The following is a 21,063-nucleotide window of genomic DNA, read 5'->3' on the forward strand; positions in this document are numbered from 1 at the left end:
CAGCTCGGGCAGCCATATGTTACTACGGGGAACACCATTGCTTTAACTATGCGGACCTTTGTTGTCAGTGTGATGTCTCTGCTCTTAACTATTTTATCGAGATTTGTCATTGCTCTTCTCCCAAGGATCAAACGTCTTCTGATTTCCTGACTGCAATCAGCACCTGCAGTAATCTTTGCACCTAGAAATACAAAGTCTTTCACTGCCTCTACATTTTCTCCCTCTATTTGCCAGTTATCAATCAAGCTGGTTGCCATAATCTTGGTTTTTTTGAGGTTTAGCTGCAAGCCAGCTTTTGCACTTTCTTCTTTCACCTTCATCATAAGGCTCCTCAGCTCCTCTTCGCTTTCAGCCATCAAAGTGGTATCATCTGCATATCTGAGATTGTTAATGTTTCTTCCAGCGATTTTAACTCCAGCCTTGGATTCCTCAAGTCCAGCATGTCACATGATGTGTTCTGCGTACAAGTTGAATAGGTAGGGTGAGAGTATACAGCCCTGCCGTACTCCTTTCCCAATCTTAAACCAGTCTGTTGTTCCGTGGTCTGTTCTTACTGTTGCTACTTGGTCGTTATACAGATTCCTCAGGAGGCATACAAGATGACTTGGTATCCCCATACCACTAAGAGCTTGCCACAATTTGTTATGGTCCACACAGCCAAAGGCTTTAGAATAGTCAATAAAACAGAAATAGATGTTTTTCTGAAACTCCCTGGCTTTTTCCATTATCCATCGGATATTGGCAATTTGGTCCCTAGTTCCTCTGCCTTTTCTAAACCCAGCTTGTTCCTCTGGCAATTCTTGCTCCATGAATTGCTGAAGTCTACCTTGCAGGATCTTGAGCATTACCTGACTGGCATGTGAAATGAGTGCCACTGTTCGATAGTTTGAACATTCTTTAGTATTTCCCTTTTTTGGTATGGGGATATAAGTTGATTTTTTCCAGTCTGATGGCCATTCATGTGTTTTCCAAATTTGCTGGCATATAGCATGCATTACCTTGACAGCATCATCTCGCAAGATTTTGAACAGTTCAGCTGGGATGCCGTCGTCTCCTGCTGCCTTGTTATTAGCAATGCTTCTTAAGGCCCATTCAACCTCAATCTTCAGGATGTCTGGCTCTAGCTCACTGACCACACTGTCAAAGCTATCCCCGATATTGTTATCCTTCCTATACAGGTCTTCCATATATTCTTGCCACCTTTTCTTGATCTCTTCTTCTTCTGTCAGGTCCTTGCCATCTTTGTTTTTGATCATACCCATTTTTGCCTGGAATTTACCTCCAATGTTTCTAATTTTCTGGAAGAGGTCTCTTGTCCTTCCTATTCTATTGTCTTCTTCCACTTCCGCACATTGTTTGTTTAAAAATAATTCCTTATCTCTTCTGGCTAACCTCTGGAATTCTGCATTTAATTATTATCTCTCCCTATCACTGTTGCCTTTTGCTTTCCTTCTTTCTTGGGCTACTTCTAGTGTCTCAGCAGACAGCCATTTTGCCTTCTTGGTTTTCTCTTTCTTTGGGATGTATTTTGTTGCCGCCTCCTGAACAATGTTGCAAACTTCTGTCCATAGTTCTTCCGGGATCCTATCTACTAAATCCAGTCCCTTAAATCTATTCTTCACCTCCACTGCATATTCCTTAGGAATATTAGTGAGCTCATATCTAGCTGATCTGTGGGTCTTCCCTAATCTCTTTAGTCTGATCCTAAATTGTGCAAGAAGAAGTTCGTGATCGGAACTACAGTCAGCTCCAGGTCTTGTTTTTACCGACTGTATAGATGTCCGCCACCTTTGGCTGCAAAGGATGTAGTCAATCTGATTTCGGTGTTGTCCATCTGGGGAAGTCCATGTATAAAGCCGTCTCTTAGGTTGTTGGAAGAGAGTGTTTGTTATGCAGAGTGAGTTGTCTTGGCAAAATTCTATCAGCCTATGTTGTGCTTCGTTTTGTTCTCCCAGGCCATGCTTACCTGTAATTCCAGGTGTCATCTGACTGCCCACCTTAGCATTCCAGTCTCCTGTGATGAAAATAACATCTCTTTTAGGCATGTTGTCCAGTAGGTGCTGCAGATCCTCCTAGAACTGCTCTACTTCAGCTTCTTCAGCAAGCATGGTTGGGGCGTATATTTGGATCACTGTGATGTTAGATGGCTTGCCCTGAATTCGAATTGAGATCATGCTATTGTTTTTTGGATTGTATCCAAGCACTGCTTTATCCTCTTTACTATTAATTATGAAGGCTACTCCATTTCTTCTGTGGTCCTCTTGTCCACAGTAGTAGATCTGGTGGTCATTTGATGTGAAATGGCCCATTCCAGTCCATCTCAGTTCACTGATGCCCAAAATGTCTATCTTTAATCTTGACATCTCACCAATAACCACATCCAATTTGCCCTGGCTCATAGATCTTACATTCCAGGTTCCAGTGGTGTGTTGATCCTTAGAACATCGGATTCGCCGTTCACCACCAGCACTGTCAGCCGCTAGCCGTCTTTTCGGCTTTGAGCTAGCTGCGTCATCACGTCTGGGGCTAGTTGAACTCATCCTCTGTTCCTCCCCAGTAGCATTTTGACCATCTTCCGACCTGGGGGTCTCATCTTCCGATGGTATACCGACATATCTCTGGTTGTACTGATCCATTTAGTTTTCACGGCAAGAATACTGGGGTGGGTTGCCATTACCTTCCCCAGGGATCGCATTTAGTCTGACCTCTCTGTCATGACCTTCCCGTCTTGGGTGGCCCTTCATGGTTTAGCTCATGGCATCATTGAGGTGCTCAAGCTCCAGCACCACAACAAGGTAATGATCCTTTGCTGAAGTATGTAATATTTTAATAATAATACTGTATATAATATTATAATATAATATAATATAATATAATATAATATAATATAATATAATATAATATAATATAATATAATATAATATAATATAATATATAATCACTGAGGTTATTTCTTGTAAACCTTGGCCAAGTCAACATTCCAGCAGTGATTTGCAGGTGGCATCATGGGACCATGGAAGGAATGCCCAGCATTTAAAGACAGTTTTCTACATGTGTGATAGAACCCAATATCCCAACATTCTGGGTCATGCCATCTGGATTCTTGACTAGTCCCGATGTATTGCTCATTTAATAACAGATAATTGTTGGCAATTTAATTGTATACAATGCATGGCTGAATGAATAATCTAGCCATGGGATTCAAAAAGATTGCCCAATTTGGGAAGTGTAATGAATCAGTTGTTATTAACTCCCATTGAAAGTTGTCAAGATGAGAAATACTAGACTATCAGACTCCTACATAATAGGTTAATTTAGAATCAGTGTCAAGATATTCTAGGACCCTGCTATTTAACATCCTTTTCAGTATAAGTGGTTGCTTAGAATGGAGTAATCTCTTCATGGCCCTGGAGTAGCAAACTATCCATCCTGTGCTAAAAATAAAAATTATGCCCAAATACTAGAATCTTCTGATGTGTTGTCAGAATTCTGTTTTTTTCAATATTGGAGAGGGCTGTCAGAACCAAGCCTCCCTCTGACTTGGAAAGTGAAAGTAGTTCTGAGTCAGAGGAGGAATTGGAAACTTACCAGGCTGGAATCGGAGAAACGAAACTCCAGCGTGACTCAGCAGAGCGGGAAGAATCCGCAATGCTGATTGGGCAAGATCCAGAGGAGGATTTGAATACGCCAATCAGCGTGCGCCAGAGACGGGCTGAAAAGCGCGCGAAGGAGAAGGCAGCCCAATTGGCTGCAGGAGACTCCCAAGCGTGCCAAGATCGGGATAAAAGGCAGCCACGCAGAGAGCAAGCTGCCGGAGACAACCGATCCTCTAAGCCTGCAGCTTCGGAAGAAGAGTCCCTACCAGCATCAGAAGTGGTGTCTGTTGTCGAGGAGGAACCAGCTCCTGACTTTCAGTCGGAAGAAGGGGATTTTGTGCCTGCTGCATTCAAAGAATCAGCGTCAGCTAAGCCCAGTAATCTGCATTTTGCCTCAAGCCTTGAAAGCCCGCGTTCTTCTCAGCAGTGCAGCCAAGTTGAGGGGTTCCCACACTGCCACTTGTCTGCAGTTCTCTGTAACTGTGCTTCGCAGACTCCAGCAAGTTTCAAGGATTCACACCTAACTTGTTCAGGATCTGGATTCGTGGCACACGCGGTTCTTCCAGCGAGTCCAGCCTAGTTCCAAGTTCCCAGCCTTGCTCCAAGTCTCCAGTCCAGAGAATTCAGCCTAGTCCGGGGCTTCCAGCCAAGTCCAGCCTAGTTCCAAGTCTCAAGCCTTGCTCCAAGTCTTCTGCCCAGAGAATCCCGCCTAGTCCGGGGCTTCCAGCCAAGTCCAGCCTAGTTCCAAGTCTCAAGCCTTGCTCCAAGTCTTCTGCCCAGAGAATCCCGCCTAGTCCGGGGCTTCCAGCCAAGTCCAGCCTAGTTCCAAGTCTCAAGCCTTGCTCCAAGTCTTCTGCCCAGAGAATCCCGCCTAGTCTGGGGCTTCCAGCCGAGTCCAGCCTAGTTCCAAGTCTCAAGCCTTGCTCCAAGTCTTCTGCCCAGAGAATCCCGCCTAGTCTGGGGCTTCCAGCTGAGTCCAGCCTAGTTCCAAGTTCCCTGCCTTGCTCCTGGTCTCCAGTCTAGAGAATCCCGCCTAGTCCGGGGCTTCCAGCCAAGTCCAGCCTAGTTCCAAGTCTCAAGCCTTGCTCCAAGTCTTCTGCCCAGAGAATCCCGCCTAGTCCAGGGCTTCCAGCCAAGTCCAGCCTAGTTCCAAGTCTCAAGCCTTGCTCCAAGTCTTCTGCCCAGAGAATCCCGCCTAGTCCGGGGCTTCCAGCCAAGTCCAGCCTAGTTCCAAGTCTCAAGCCTTGCTCCAAGTCTTCTGCCCAGAGAATCCCGCCTAGTCTGGGGCTTCCAGCTGAGTCCAGCCTAGTTCCAAGTCTCAAGCCTTGCTCCTAGTCTTCTGCCCAGAGAATCCCGCCTAGTCCGGGGCTTCCAGCCGAGTCCAGCCTAGTTCCAAGTCTCAAGCCTTGCTCCAAGTCTTCTGCCCAGAGAATCCCACCTAGTCTGGGGCTTCCAGCCGAGTCCAGCCTAGTTCCAAGTCTCAAGCCTTGCTCCAAGTCTTCTGCCCAGAGAATCCCGCCTAGTCTGGGGCTTCCAGCTGAGTCCAGCCTAGTTCCAAGTCTCAAGCCTTGCTCCAAGTCTTCTGCCCAGAGAATCCCGCCTAGTCTGGGGCTTCCAGCTGAGTCCAGCCTAGTTCCAAGTCTCAAGCCTTGCTCCAAGTCTTCTGCCCAGAGAATCCCGCCTAGTCTGGGGCTTCCAGCCGAGTCCAGCCTAGTTCCAAGTCTCAAGCCTTGCTCCAAGTCTTCTGCCCAGAGAATCCCGCCTAGTCCGGGGCTTCCAGCCAAGTCCAGCCTAGTTCCAAGTCTCAAGCCTTGCTCCAAGTCTTCTGCCCAGAGAATCCTGCCTAGTCCGGGGCTTCCAGCCAAGTCCAGCCTACTTCCAAGTTCCCAGCCTTGCTCCTGGTCTCCAGTCTAGAGAATCCCGCCTAGTCCGGGGCTTCCAGCCAAGTCCAGCCTAGTTCCAAGTCTCAAGCCTTGCTCCAAGTCTTCTGCCCAGAGAATCCCACCTAGTCTGGGGCTTCCAGCTGAGTCCAGCCTAGTTCCAAGTCTCAAGCCTTGCTCCAAGTCTTCTGCCCAGAGAATCCCGCCTAGTCTGGGGCTTCCAGCTGAGTCCAGCCTAGTTCCAAGTTCCCTGCCTTGCTCCTGGTCTCCAGTCTAGAGAATCCCGCCTAGTCCGGGGCTTCCAGCCAAGTCCAGCCTAGTTCCAAGTCTCAAGCCTTGCTCCAAGTCTTCTGCCCAGAGAATCCCGCCTAGTCCAGGGCTTCCAGCCAAGTCCAGCCTAGTTCCAAGTCTCAAGCCTTGCTCCAAGTCTTCTGCCCAGAGAATCCCGCCTAGTCTGGGGCTTCCAGCTGAGTCCAGCCTAGTTCCAAGTCTCAAGCCTTGCTCCAAGTCTTCTGCCCAGAGAATCCCGCCTAGTCCGGGGCTTCCAGCCAAGTCCAGCCTAGTTCCAAGTCTCAAGCCTTGCTCCAAGTCTTCTGCCCAGAGAATCCCGCCTAGTCTTGGGCTTCCAGCTGAGTCCAGCCTAGTTCCAAGTCTCAAGCCTTGCTCCAAGTCTTCTGCCCAGAGAATCCCGCCTAGTCTGGGGCTTCCAGCTGAGTCCAGCCTAGTTCCAAGTCTCAAGCCTTGCTCCAAGTCTTCTGCCCAGAGAATCCCGCCTAGTCTGGGGCTTCCAGCTGAATCCAGCCTAGTTTCAAGTTTCGAGCCTTGCTCCTGGTCTCCAGTCTAGAGAATCCAGTCTAGTTTGGGAATTCCAGCCGAGTCCAGCCTTAATCCAGTTCCAAACCTTGTCCAAGCCTTCAGTTTCAAGTACCCAGTCTAGCCCAGAACCCACAGCCGAGTATAGCCTTGCTTCAAGTTCAAGTCCTGCTCTGGGTCTTCAACTCATCACTGTTTGCTGCTCGTAGTCTGCTTCCAGTTCCAGTGAGTCAGATTCAATTCCAGTGCCATTCCAGTATTGTTCCAGTTCGAGAACTGCTGTCTCCAGTCTTGGTTTCACTGCATCCAGTCCAAACCAGTGGGAGTTCACTCCTTGCTTTGATGGTCCAGTTGGACCTTGATCAGATTTCGCACATTGATACTGAATTATTGTAAATAGTTCTTTAATAAAGAATATTCATTTAGAACTTGTCTGGTGCACAGTCTGAACAGGACAAGGGCTTGAAGTAATGCAAAGCACCAAAGTCCTTCTCTTTGATCAATAGAAACCCTATACTTTTATCTTATGCCCCTGCAATATTACAGCTACTGCATTTTTCACACAGTGCACAGTGATATCTGTATACACACACAGCATGGAAACAGTGCTGGGGATGGAGCTGTAAGTCAACTCCAGGACATGCTGTTAGACAGTGCAGTAAATCCGAGCAGTAGAATAAAATGTAAAATTGCTGTTTTACCTGTGGCAAAGAATGCCATAGAAAGACTTCTTTATTCTTAGTGTCGCTGTGTCTCTATAGTTCTACCTGTCAGAGAATGATGTGGGGCGAAACCGAGCTGAGGTTTCCCAGCACCATCTTGCCAAGTTAAACAGCAATGTTGCTGTGATGTACCACACCGGTGGGCTGTCGGAGGACTTCTTGGCTGCTTTCCAGGTAAGACAGCTATGTGTCTCATGCCATGGGAGTGAAAGATGTGGGAGATGAGGTGACTTTAGTGATGCTAGAAAGAAGTGATTAAAGCTAGTGTTTAGTAGTCACTAAACTGATGAGAGAGTTTCTCTTCTTCATCCTACAGTAGTAGCAAGCTTGTCAATCAATGTCAAATGTTTATGTCAGCTGTAAATTTTATGGGAAATTATCCTCAAGAACTAGAAGATTCTACTAGGAGTTGCACCTGAAAATGAGTTGGAAATCTTCCCACTCAGTTGCCCTGAGTGAGGTGGCTCGGACGGATAGATGTGTGGTGTACCCTTGTCAGACACAAAATGGAGAGCATATGTTTGGAGAATGCCCTCTTTCTCATATGGTTTCTTAATGTGGTTTATGCCCCAAGCCTGCACGTCCAATATATTTCAGGTTGTGGTCCTGACCAACTCATCCTTGGAGGAGCAGCTGTGTATCAGTGACTTCTGCCATGCCAAGAACATTTGCTTTGTCCTAGCGAACACAAAGGGCCTGGCTGGGTATGTATGGCTGAGTGGGTTCTCCTTTTTCTAGGAGGGGAGCAAGGAGATGGAGAACTTGCATAAATAATGGTGGTGTATTGCAGAGGAAAGTTTTTCTGAATAGGGAGAAAGTATGTGTAGGTCTGTATGTGTGCAAGGTATTTCTAAGGGTGGCACAATAAGTTGAATGCATCATTTGAAGCATGGCTTATTTTTGTTTGTCTCCTAATTCCAGACAGGTTTTCTGTGACTTTGGAGAAAACTTTGAGGTATATGATCCTTCAGAAGCTGACCCTGTGTCTGCTGCCATTGAACACATCACTTTGGTAATTTCCTCTACTGTGATACAATGGTTATTTTACCCCATACACAATTACATGTTCTGCAAACCAAGCCAATGTCTTTTCACCACCACTCTATTTTCTATGTTACTTTTCTACTCATGTCTCCTTCATGGACCACCTCCCTTACAGCCTCAATATAATGTCTCTGTCCAGGGCAGCCCCAGTGTTTATTTTTGTGAAGGGATTATCAGACAAAGGTTTCTGGTTTGGGCCTAAGGTGAATCTTCTAAAGAATGAACAACATCATGACCAGGGACTTGTATTTATGTGAAATCCCAGCTCATCCCCACTGTGGATGGAGAATTTCCATTTCAAAGCAGCTATTCTCTCCCAAGCTGAAAAGCAGGGGGGTGCGAGTAAGCCCAACAGTCTGATACTTCTGGATAGCTGGACTATTGCTAATTAACGCTTGTCAATTTCATTGACATTTCAAGGTCAATTTTGGATGCATTTTATACTGGAGTCCAGAGGACTTGGGGGGAAGGGAAATAGGCTGGTTATCCTGAAGTACAGCAGGCAAGAGTTGATCTCAGATGTCTCTTCTTCACTCAGGGTAATCCTGGCATATTGACTGTGGCCCATGATGATAAGCAGGGACATTGCTTTATGGATGGTGACCGGGTGATGTTCTCTGAGATTGAGGGGATGACGGAACTGAATGGTTCTAAGCCCCGCCAGATTTGTGTGAAAGGTAACAGGCCTCTTTTTCCTTTCCTTTCATGGCTCCATGTGTCTTTCCACTTGAATACAGAACATGTTCAGGAGGAACTGGAGGATTAATATGGAAAATCCATTAAAAAGTTAGGTTGGCAAAGATTATGAGAGAAGAATGACAGAATGGTGAAGTGGTTGTGTTGATAGGAAAATTACGGAGAGTTGTGAGGCTTCAGAGTGGAAGTTTAAAATATTTGACAGGAAACCAAAACACTTTGAAACTCAGAGAAACCTGAAAAGCTTACATTTATAGTGACTAGATTCATAAGCTTTTATCTGACTCTGGGACAATTAAACTGCGTAGGGTTAGGGTTAGAGATAAGCCTCAGGGTAGAACCTGAATCCTTTTGCTCTGTGTTTAGGAAAATATACCCTGGATGTTGGAGACACGTCTTCCTTTTCTCCATACCAGCGTGGTGGAATCATCACTCAGGTCAAGATGCCTCAAAGACACTCCTTTGTATGTTCTCATTTCTGAACTACAGACACTGCATCTCAGGGCTTTGAAAAACAGCATTATTTTTGTCAGGCTGCTTCACAGAATGGACTGATTCTTGAACAAGTCCGTTGCTCTAGCTAAGAATAATGGGATGTACTGTATTGTTTCATGGGGAAAAGATTAAATTATGGTCTAGATAAGATCCCCCCAACTAGTTACCTTCCAGAGATTTTCAGATTATAGATCCTTTCATAATGAATCAACACCATATATCCTCCAGCTGAAATGAGGTTGGGAGATTGAGCACCTGCTTGGGAAAGGTTAGTTTAAGCTCAGCTTGGTGTTTGTGATATAAAATTCTGTGTAGGAAACTGTGCTGGTCAGTAACTCAGCAATATAATACATGTGTTGCATGCAGAAAATCTCAGGTTCACTCCAGGTTGAGTCAAGCTGCAAAGGACCTCTGTCTGAACTGAACTTAAAAATCACTATAGGTCAATGGCACATGTATCAGTGGTGATATGTAGAAGTAGATGAGGCAGAACATGATTCCCCTCTTCTAATCATGAAAACACACACACACACACACACACACACACATACACACGAGAGAAAGTGGCAGAGCATTCCATTTCAAGTTGAGAGTGTTGAGGCAAAATAAGTAAGCATTTCAACCCTGGAGTCCAGGGTTGGAGCAGTATCTGGAAGGTTTGTCTCTCTCCCTCTTTCGCATTGTTTGTATATATTTTTGGTTTGCCCTTAGGAGAGACTGCCTTCAGTGGTAAATGCAAGCTCAGTCCCAGCAATCATTCATTATTTTACAATTATATTAGTAAAAATAATTGTCAACAATATTATTTTATTTCTTTATATGCTTCAAAAGTACCATAACTGTTAAGTGTCAACAGTAAATTGCTTGTATATACTTTCTTGAAAAAGTGGGCTTTTTGCTTCTGTCTGCAGTTCTTTGTTACAGCGATGTTGGACTTAAAATTCAAAAATTTGGGACTCACTGGGGCAGATGTTACTGGGCTAGCTGGACTTCATATATTCAATTGGCAAGAGAGCACTTCCTTGAGATATGAGAGAGGTATGTCCCTTAGAGAAAGGACCTGCATTAGATACAGTTTTCCCTTTTAGCTTATTTCTCTATATTCCTAGAATTCCCTGCGAGCCTGCATGGATGATCCTAAGATCAAGACCCCAGACAGGAATAAAATATTTCGTTATCGCACCCTTCATGCAGCCTTCCAGGCACTTCACAATTTCAAGAATAGGTTTGGTCAACTTCCTAGGCCTCAGAATCGGGTAAGTCTCTCTGATCTACAGTGCCTACCTACTTCCCCCCTCCCCTCCCCGCCCCTCCCCCTTCCTTCCTCAGCCAAATCTTTTCTTCAGCCTCAGTTGTTAATTCCTCGGCAGGCAGATGCAGACAGGTTGGTAGAGCTGGTGGAGACCCTTGCTGTGGATCAGGAGCTGTTGCAAAAGGATCTGATACGGACGTTTGCGTATGGCTGCATGGGGGATCTGAGCCCTGTGAATAGCTTTATTGGAGGCCTCGCTGCCCAGGAAGTGCTAAAGGTGAGCAGGCAGAGATTGACTGACTGACAGATTTGATTGGTTTTGTTATTTTTATTAAAGAGACAAACAATAATTAAACTAAAAATATGGTTTTAAAAAGAAAATGAAAGCAAATAGGAATGGGAAAAGACAAAAAGGAAAGCGAATGGGAAAAAGGAAAACATGTTTGTGGTATGACAGAGTGAACATTTTGGAATATATGTCCACTTGCATGAAGAAATACCAACATTTTAAACAACCATATTCATTGCAGTTAATCCTCCATTTAACAGGATAATGTGGGGGAAGAGTGTCTATTCAAGCTGAATGTCTGTTAAGCCAAGGATTTACTCTCATCCTAAAAACAAATAGAACAAGGCTTATGAATAGGGAAAATCTGGTGTGAGTTACCCCCTCCTCCTCTCTTCAGTAGCTCTCAGTCCAGCATTGGCCCTGCTGATCTTTCAAGTGCCTTCCCTGTCCTCTCTTCTCTGCACCCCTTAGCTGCTGCTACAGATACCATAGCGTGACATACAGGTAGTCCTCAGTTAACGACTGTAATTGGGACCAGAATTTCTGTCGCTAAGCAATGTGGTCATAAAGTGCGACATCACATGACAGCACCACTTAGCAATGGCAGTTCCAACAGTCCCCAGTCACCATCATTAAGCAACTCACCACAGGTTGTTAAGCGAGGACCTCACGTGACTGCAACTTCCAACTTCCTGCCAGCTTCCCCATTGACTTTGCTTGTGAGAAGCCAGCAGGGAAGGTCGCAAATGGCTATTATGTGGCTGAGAGACACTGCAACGGCCAGAAATCCCTGAGTTCCTGGATCACAATCACGTGACTGCAGGGGTGCTGTGATGGCCGGAACTTCGAGGACCGGTCATAAGTACCACTTCTTCAGTGCCATCATAAGTTCAAACAGTTGCTGAACAAGTGGTCATTAACCAAGGACCACCTGTATTCCTTTTATCTGTTAAATCTGAAGTGTGTTAAATTGAGACTTTACTGCTGTCTCTATCCAGAGCAACATTTCTACAGACAAGGTTAATCTATCAGGAAAAAACATTTAAGATAGCTTATAAATAGTGCAATTTGAATAAAGTTATTCTTCATTGTAGAGTTTTTCAACTCCCCTTTGTTGTGTTCATTTTTCAGCCAGAGCAATTTCCCACCCCTTCAAATATCACTGACCAAATATATACTAATTTCCTAGTGTTATTTTAATCCAAATGTGCCGGTTTACAACAGTAACTGAACAAAATCCTTACTGTGCATACATTTATACACATGGTTTATTGGGTGATTTTCTGAGTGTCTTCAACAGCTTTTGACCAACAGGACTGGCTAATTGTGCATTTTTAGCAAAGTATGTACCATTCTTTTTCAGTCCTGCTAGCAAGGATGGAAAGGTTAAAATATGTGTATTTTAAGGAAGTACAGTACTGTATTGTGCCCATGGATCAATTTAGGCTTAATGCAGGCATAGTTGTTCCAAAAAATTCTATCTACTATAGGAATTGCAGTTCACATTCCCTCCGCAATCACTTCCTATAGACATTCCTGCTGGATTTCTGCTTGATGTGTGTGATAGTAATCATGTTACCCTAAACCTGTATTTTTAGCACAAAAAATGGTAGGAGACACTGTTGTGCCCAAATCTTTAATTATTATGGACATTTCATTAAACATTAAGGAAACTCTGCTAAGACCTGCCTTTGAACAAAGAGCCAGTGGTCCAGTGATTAAAAACCCGAATTTGGTAATCCCAGTTCAAGTTCTCATCAATTATAAATTCACCCTCTCTCATTATGGTAAACTTCATAAAACTGTTGCAAGGATAAAATGAGAGGGGGGTATTAGATATCCTGCCTTGAGCTCCTGGAGGAGGTCAAAGCAGGTTATACATGCAACAATTAATAGTAATGCTAGGGATATCTGGTATAAAGTAGTAGCTTAAAAAAAAGCTATAAATCAGGAAGTCTGTAGTTCAGATTTCATCTCTACTGTGAATTCAGTATATGCCCCAGGCAAGCCACTCTCTCAACCTCAATACTCAACTGCAAAGATGGAGAGAAACATAACATTGGCTTATCTTACAAAGTTGTTGCAAGGATTACAATTAAATAAAGTACACAAAGTGCTTTGAATGCATGAGAGCAGTATACAATACTAGGAATAACTATGAATTCTTCTAAGAAACGATAAGAAATGAAGCTGCATGAGAAGAAGTTCTCCATCCATTGCAATGGCTTTGCTCATCATTTTGTAGTTGTACCTGGAGGAGTCAGCTTGGGCTTCCCATTGAGAATTGCAGCTGCCCCACTTGCCTTGGGCCCAGTACTGAAATTCAGGTTGCTGGCTGCCGTGAACTGGCTTTGTACTGGGTTTGCCAGTGAAGGGTGCCCACTAATTGTTTTTTTGAATAGATGCATGATTAAGCAAGTTTGACTGCTTGCAGTCTGGAAAGATCTTTTAATGTTCAGGTTGCTTCTCCCACAATGCTTAACCATAGTTTTGTGGAGAAGCCAGGCAGCATGATATTCCCTTCACCATCAGCTTGTGGTGTGTCTTTGTTTTGTTCTTCCTCCTCATTCATCTGGGGTGGTGAACTCATGGAACCTCTAGCATGAGGGCATGACCTTAGATAACAGCTGTGTCTTTCCAGTCTGAGGACTCAACTGGGGAAGGAGTATACCACTCATAGACTGTCCAGACCGGGGTTTCTCGACCTGGGCCACTTCAAGATACGTGGTCCACACATCTTAAAGGGGCCCAGGCTGAGAAACCCTGTTCCAGACTATTGTTAGGAAAGATGACAATTCAAGAATATATAATGCTAATTTCTGTTACTCACACTAGCATGGTTTTTGCTTTAACTCCAGTGTTGTCCACCTATCAAGCAGAGAAGGGTTTTCTGTCCTAGTTGGAACGGATTAGAATATACAATATTACAAAATCTTACCGGATGAAAGTATGTTCTGCTAATAACTTATAAAATGTCCACCAGATGGCAGTTTATGCTTTTCAATCATTTTAAAGGAAATTACTATTTGGGGAAGCTGAGCTTTCTTTCAGCTCATCTGTTTCTCTCAGTTCCATCAGTCAGAAGGAGGCAAGAGAAAAGAGGAGAGCCTCTTCCTCCAGAGACCACTGCTAAGAAAATGGCCACTTAAATATCACCCCAAAAGAGGAAATGCATCTCTAGGGGAAAAAAATGCGGATCTGCATCATATTGTGTATGCTAATTTATCATTAAAGCTAATCAGCACAATATTTTAAGCAAAACTGTAATATATCTCACTATAGTTGAAAGGTTATAGCCAGGTGATTGATGAGCAACTTCAAGGCTGTTCCTTGTCTTACACTGGACAAGCTTGCAAATATAGAGCTGTTTTTTGCAGAGTAAAAGAGCCATGACCCTCTTCTGTTTAGGCTCTGTTATCCTGTGCCTAATCGTCTTTTCTGTGCACTCTCTCCTATGTGTGAGAAGTACATTTTCAGTTGGCCGCACAGCTTGGTTTCATACTTTGTGAGGAAGAGAAAAGTATGATAGGCAGCAGTGTGCATGTGTTATTCAGGGACAACGCCAAGGCCTTTGCAGTTTTGCCTTCTTTAGCTAGATTTGGACTGACAAGACTTTATGGCAGAAGGCTCTCTTAATTTAGACCATCCTGTGTGAAGCACCATGACTGGCCACCCTATCTGATTCATTGCAAGTGACAGATGCAGAAGGCTGGGTTAAAGTTTATTTGAATCACTAAAGAAATTAACTTCACATAGGATGACTCCAAAGCACAAGAGCTCAGACTACCTTGGGTTGGGTATCAGCTGGAAGCATTTGATTTTGTTTTCCTAGGCTAATTTGTTTTCTGGCCATTGCTGCATAGATGAGCCACTCTGCCAAGTTCCTGGATGAGGTAGTGCTCAACAAGATTCGTGCCAGTGAGAAGTAACTAGAATAGTGAAGAAGTACAACTCTTCCCATTCCCTGATGGGCTTTTGTGCCTTTTAACAGTTGGGTAGAAGACCAAACACCAACAAGATGTGGCTTTTCTTGATAATAAGATGAAATAAGCAAAAACATCACCTACTGAAATTTGGCCTGCTTTGCAGCTTAAGGTACAAGCACTCCAGATGTATTGGACTCTAACTTCCAAAATGTTAATTATAATCTTTAGCTTGAGCAAAGCTTCTATATTGTTTTGCTTGCAGGCTGTCTCTGGGAAGTTCACCCCTTTGGATCAGTGGCTGTACTTTGATGCCTATGAATGCCTGCCTGAAGAGGAGCAGCTGACAGAGGAAAACTGTGCCCCAGTGAGTTGTTACATTCTGTAGTTTACATTTTTCTCCAAATCACTCAGGTCTGATCCGTCTCAACTCTGTTTAGAAGGGTTTCCACTAGTCAGAAAAATGTTTTCATCTCTCTCTTCCCTGACACTGAATTCCATAAAGACAGCCAGCTCTGACTTTCTGAGAACAGGCCCATGCCTACCCATGAGGAACTGCATCAGTTTCATTTTGCCTCCTGTTTGGAATGTTCCTCTTAGTGTTCTAATGCTTGCCATCTCCATCTCTGACAGTGTGGTGGTCGCTACGATGGGCAAGTTGCTGTCTTTGGGGCCGACTTCCAAAAACAGCTTGGGAAGCAGAAGTATTTCCTGGTGAGTAAGGCAGGCTACTTCTGTAGACCACATGAAACAACATTCTTACCACACACTAACTAGCTTCATTATAATGTGTATATTTGGTTTGGGAAAATTGTGCTGTGTACTAAGTTCTTATCGTCAGTGCAATGTGTTGTCTGTGGTCTCCCCAGCTCTCATTTATCTTCTGGGGTTGTTGAGATGATACATCTACAGCTCTTCCAACTGACCTTTGTGGTTCCAATAACAAAAACAAAATAAAACTTTTTTTGATCAGTTTATTTCCCATGCAGGCCAGGAAACTGCATATTCACCCAGCGGCTGTTGTAAAGAGAAGGGATAAACTGTAGTGCCTTTTCTTCCAGTTTTTCACAGCAGAGGGAGCATTGACAGTTTTAGCCTGAGGGGTGGCACCAAAGGAAGAATTAGTATTTTCCTATGATAAGTAACTGGCTTAGATCCTTCCCGCAGCTGTTACTGTTTTTTTGTTGAGTTCGGGGTGGGGTGGGGTTGTTTGTTTTTGGTAAACTTATCATTTGCTGGCAGAACTGCTGCTATAGATATCGGAAAGGATTTTATCCTAATTAACAGAGTTGATTATCAAAGGAAGGCTCCAGATGTTGAAACCACTCCCACTGGATAATGGGGCAAAATTATGATAGCAATGGTAATTCAGTGTGGCGTGTCACTTTTTGCAGATCTGAATGCAAAGATTTATGGGAAATACAGCATGGATCCCCAAATATCTTAGAACAGGAAGGAAGCAAGCAAGCCTGGGAGTGATTGACATTGATCAAATTTCTAGTCTCCATGAGAGTATTTTTGAAAAATAGTTGGGCAGGAACCAAGACTGCAATCATCCTGCAGGTTCAGACTTAAAGACCTATTTAATCAAGCATTTTGTTACATCTTCGGCAAATCTTAAACTGCATTGGCAGTGCCATAAAAAGCTCTTGTGAGGAGGGCAAAACTTCTCCAACTTTTGTTTCTTTCTGTGTCACTCATATATTGACCTAAGAGTATATCATGCAGGCTGGTTATGCGTAAACATAGATTTAAAATTAACTAAGAGTTCCTAATTCACCAAATGCGTTTTATAATATATACACTATTGTTTGCAGAAATAAAAACACTCATTATATCTGATTGGTGCATAAATTCTAATTAGATCAACATTCTCAGTACCTCTTTTTCTAAAGTCAATGACACAATCATTATTAGGCTATATATAATTTATACCTGTGAAATAAATGTATGTGTTGTCATTGACATGCTGCTTAAATCCAGCGGAATTTGGTTCCTCCACCTCCACCTCGCCAGATACATTTACATTCTGCAAAATCTTTCTTTTGGTTCAAACTTTTGCTTGAGTCTCTGTTGTCGAAGTGAGAGCATAGTGAGATCACCACTATATAACAGGCTTTGTGCTGTTGAGTCATATTCTGGTAATCCTGGACTTCACAACCATTTCAGAAACAGTTGGTGGATAGTTGATTTATAAGATAAAAGAGGGTTGGGTTGACGTTGCATCCTGGTTTTACTCCTTTTTCTTGTTTGAAGGCCCTTGCATAGTTCTTCATATGTTTCACACATTTGATTAGTTGTCATACAGATCTCAAGAGTTTGTGGAGTTTCTTTGCTGTGCATATTCCATGGCAAAATTAAGATTTAGTCTAGTGTACCAGCTATAATGGAAACATACTAAAATCATATATTTCTCTTTCTTTTTACATTTTTTGGCTAATTGACATCTGTAATATAAAATGTGGTCAGGAGTTCAATTTTCAAAAAGGGAGATTATTCAGTTTGTCATTTCTATCCTTCTCCCAGAATTGCATTCAGAAAGTTTTGAGACTTTTAAAGCTCTTTTCTAATGTGAATACTTTTGTCCAGGCTTTGTAATTGCCATGCACACTATGCTGAAACTGCATGAGGATCAGGCTAATATTATGCAGGGGAGGAAAGGTATACAGGATAGGTGTTGATCAGAACCAACCATATATAATTTGAGGAGCTTCCCTCCAGTTTCTGATATGGTTCCAAAATGCCATGGGGCTCAACCAGTTTCATTTATGTACAACTTCTTTAGGTAGGAGCAGGTGCGATTGGCTGTGAGCTTTTGAAGAATTTTGCAATGCTTGGCTTGGCTGCTGGCGAGGGTGGGAAGATCACTGTGACAGACATGGACATCATTGAAAAGTCCAACCTCAACAGGCAGTTCCTATTTCGACCCCAAGATGTATCTGTAAGTCATGCAGGCAAGATAGTGGGAAAGAGTTGGGGAGTAGTAAGAGTGGTAACTTTACAAATTCTGAGTTTTGCTGCAGCTCAGAATGCTAGCAAACTGATTTTTAATGTAAAAGAAGAAAGTCTGTTTTCTGGCTTGACTTCCATTGTTGTACTTTGGTCAATGACCAGTTTTAATCCTAGATCTAATCACATTTCCTCTGTTTCTATAGAAGCAGAAGTCAGAAGTGGCTGCAACTGCCATAAGACTTATGAATCCCAATATCAATGTGGCAGCTCAGCAGAATCAGGTTGGGCCTGACACAGAATACTTCTATGGGGATGACTTCTTCCTGAGCTTGGATGGTGTAGTCAGTGCCCTGGATAGCTTTCAAGCCCGTGAGTGCCTTCATTTGTAACGGGTATGAGTCTCCCAGTATAAAGTGTTCCAGTCTTCCATAACATAGTCGCTTCTGGATGAAATGGGAAGACAGCTCTCTAATGCTACCCAGCATCCCCAATGACCATACTGTACTGGCTGGGAAATTTGGGAGTTGTAACCCCAATACATCTGAAAGGTACCAGCTTGGAAAATGCTTGTGTGTATATACAGACTTATTATATACAAGTATGTCGTGCTTAAAAATAACTGTGCTAAGTGATATTTTTTGCATGAGTTCTCTTTATTTGAAGGGAAAGGTAAATCTGGACAAGAACATGAAGTATAAGGGTTATTCCTATTACACAAAGGTCAGCATAGTTAAAGCAGCAGTCTTTCCTGTAAGAATGTATGGCTATCAAAGTTACATATACAGAAACATTGAGAGAAAGAAGATAGAATGATAGATTTGGAGACTATTACAAAAAGTACCATGAACTGCAAGAAAAAATCGATAAATTAGTCCTGGAGCAAAGAAAGATTGACTATACCCTTGAGGCAATGACCCACAAGCAGAAACTCAAATACTTTGGGCGTGTGATGGGAGTTGATGATGGACTAAACCACACACACACACACACACACACCCTACTAAACTTGGAAGAAGGAAGGAAAAACAATGCATAAGGTGGATGGACAGGATCAAATATATTATTGCAAAGTCCTTGGAAGAACTATAGGTTGTTACTGGAGACAGATTGGTGAGCATTTCTCTGTGCGGGCATTAGGAGTCAAGGCTGAATTGATGGCACCTAAATAATCAACTTGAATTTGCATAATTCGCTCTACATGGGGCTGCCCTTGAAGAGCATTCGGAAGCTTCAACTGGTGCAGAATGCAGCTGCACGGATAGTAAATGGTGTCGGGTACTCGACACGTAACACCACTGCTACGTGGGCTGCATTGGTTACCGGTGTGCTTCCAGGTGCTGGTTGTTACCTTTAAAGCCCTTCATGGCTTGGGGCCAGGTTACCTAAGGGACCGCCTTCTCCCAGTTGTTTCTGCCCGTCCAATTCGATCTAGTAGGTTGGGAATGCTGCGGGTCCCATCAGCCAGGGAGTGTTAGTTGGCAGGAACTAGAAGGCGTGCCTTCTCTTCCGTAGCGCCTCCCCTCTGGAACATCCTGCCTCCAGAAATTAGGATGTCCCCGACCCTGTTGGCCTTTCGTAAGGCCGTGAAGACCTGGTTATGTGCCCAGGCCTGGGGCCTCGAGCGTGTGGATGGTCCCGCCTCTTGGCTGTATTAACATCCATGCATTGCTCACTTGGCAGCCATGTATATTTATTTTGTATTTATTTTATATTTTAACTGTTTTAATTGTAATTGTTTTAATTGTTTTATAGTTTTATTGTTGTAAGCCGCCCAGAGTCACTTGCTGAGATGGGCAGCTATAGAAATCAATCAATCAATCAATGAAATCAATCAATCAATAAATAAAATTTATCCAGCATTCATACCATGATTTGGAATATTCAAAACATGGCCCTACTAGGGAATGTTTGTTTGTTTATGAAATTTATATACTGCCTCTGTCCAGTTGGACTTTGCCTTGCCTTGACTTGCTTTTCTACCAGGTCTCTCCTTTGGAGAATGAAGGAGGACATGAGGCAATCAGCTCTTGTGGGAGGATGTTACCTTTTTTTGCGTTGAACCTTCCATTCCTCAGTCTTTCAAAGGAAAGTGGCTTCAGCAAGCCACAAATGGCTGTCCTTGTTTTTCTTGCCCTCTTTCTCTTCTAAGAGGTAGATCCCTAGAGAGCAGCTATGAAAGTAGAATCACCCAAAGAGTTGCGCAACATCTTAGGCTTCCTCCCTTTCCTTCCCCTGCAGGAAATTATGTGGGCGAAAGATGCATGCACTACCTCAAGCCTCTGCTCGATTCTGGGACACATGGCATCAAGGGACATGTCCTGGTCTTTGTGCCTTATCTGACAAAGACCTATGAACAAGGTCAGGACTGGGAAAGCAGAGAGTTCCCTCTTTGCACCCTGCGCCATTTTCCCAGCACCATCCAGCACACCATTCAGGTACAGAGACTGCCTTTCTCCCATAGCCCATGCTACTCTTTCTTCTGCCTCTCATCAACTCTGCAGCTTCTGCTCCAGAGGGCCTCCTCCCCTCCTGTTGGCTTCATCTACTCTTTCCAGGCAGCTGTGCAAGAACCAGGGTGGTTGTTAGTGGTGTGATGACAGGAGATAGGGTCCAGCTGTTTCACCCATAAGCTAGGCCAAAATCTTTCACCTTGAGCAGATCTTCAGCTGTTTTTTCCCTGTTCTCAGAAGCAGCAAGAGCAGGCCTTTCCTGATTTCAGGGCCCTGAGGCCTTTTCAGGCTCCTACTCTCTTCCCCTTCCACCCCCCATGGAGGAAGGTTCTGTCTGGGCACTTGATTGGGGAGCGCTTTATATCCAGCGTCTGGTGATCAGAGGAGTAAATGCCTGGCTTTAGGGGACTACGGTACATATTGGCGCAGTTAGCCTGAAGAACAGTTGCAGACAAGATACTCAGAGGCTGCTATCCACTACTTGCTATTTGGGAGCGTACCTCGCGGATTGTAACTGCTGTTGCTTCTGAGTCAATGCACAGGCTTAAATGTGTTTGCTAAGAGCAGAATAGATCCCCAGATCCCCCTCACCTCTGTCTTTTGCAGTGGGCCCGAAATCAATTTGAGGATCTTTTCAAAAACAGAGCAGAGGTCACCAATAAATTTCTGAGGTGAGTGAAGGTCTAGAACATGACAAAGATGGAATTCCAGGTAAACATTGTGCATGTGTGAGAGAGTCATAAATAGGGAGTGTTGGAAATCAAGTGGAGGCTTTATTCCACTAGCAGGGGAAGTTACTTGTATCTATCACTAAACAACAGTTTGTTCTTAGAGGGAATGTTTAAACAAGGAGATCAGATTGTTTGGAGAGGCCTGTGGAAATTTCAGCCACAAAATTGGTGCAGTTTTCTTATACTTAAGAAATAAAACAGCAGGTTTCTTTCTTTAGTC

General features: G+C 43.7%; 1 protein-coding gene across 4 annotated transcripts in view; it reads left to right on the forward strand.

The window, feature by feature from the left end:
* The window catches only part of UBA7 (ubiquitin like modifier activating enzyme 7), a 56,248-nt gene that overhangs the window by 7,520 nt on the left and 27,665 nt on the right, over nt 1–21,063 (forward strand). For all 4 annotated transcript variants that reach the window (XM_063292017.1, XM_063292018.1, XM_063292016.1 and 1 more), the window contains exons 4-16: nt 7,051–7,185; nt 7,609–7,715; nt 7,933–8,023; nt 8,594–8,732; nt 9,118–9,215; nt 10,356–10,502; nt 10,617–10,775; nt 14,976–15,077; nt 15,344–15,424; nt 17,496–17,651; nt 17,866–18,031; nt 19,901–20,097; nt 20,719–20,783. In XM_063292017.1, the coding sequence (XP_063148087.1) occupies nt 7,051–7,185; nt 7,609–7,715; nt 7,933–8,023; nt 8,594–8,732; nt 9,118–9,215; nt 10,356–10,502; nt 10,617–10,775; nt 14,976–15,077; nt 15,344–15,424; nt 17,496–17,651; nt 17,866–18,031; nt 19,901–20,097; nt 20,719–20,783 (1,643 nt within the window). The remainder of the gene's footprint in view (nt 1–7,050; nt 7,186–7,608; nt 7,716–7,932; nt 8,024–8,593; nt 8,733–9,117; nt 9,216–10,355; nt 10,503–10,616; nt 10,776–14,975; nt 15,078–15,343; nt 15,425–17,495; nt 17,652–17,865; nt 18,032–19,900; nt 20,098–20,718; nt 20,784–21,063) is intronic.

Source organism: Candoia aspera, chromosome 2 (genome assembly GCF_035149785.1).
Source record: "Candoia aspera isolate rCanAsp1 chromosome 2, rCanAsp1.hap2, whole genome shotgun sequence".
NCBI classification, from domain to species: Eukaryota; Metazoa; Chordata; class Lepidosauria; order Squamata; family Boidae; genus Candoia; species Candoia aspera.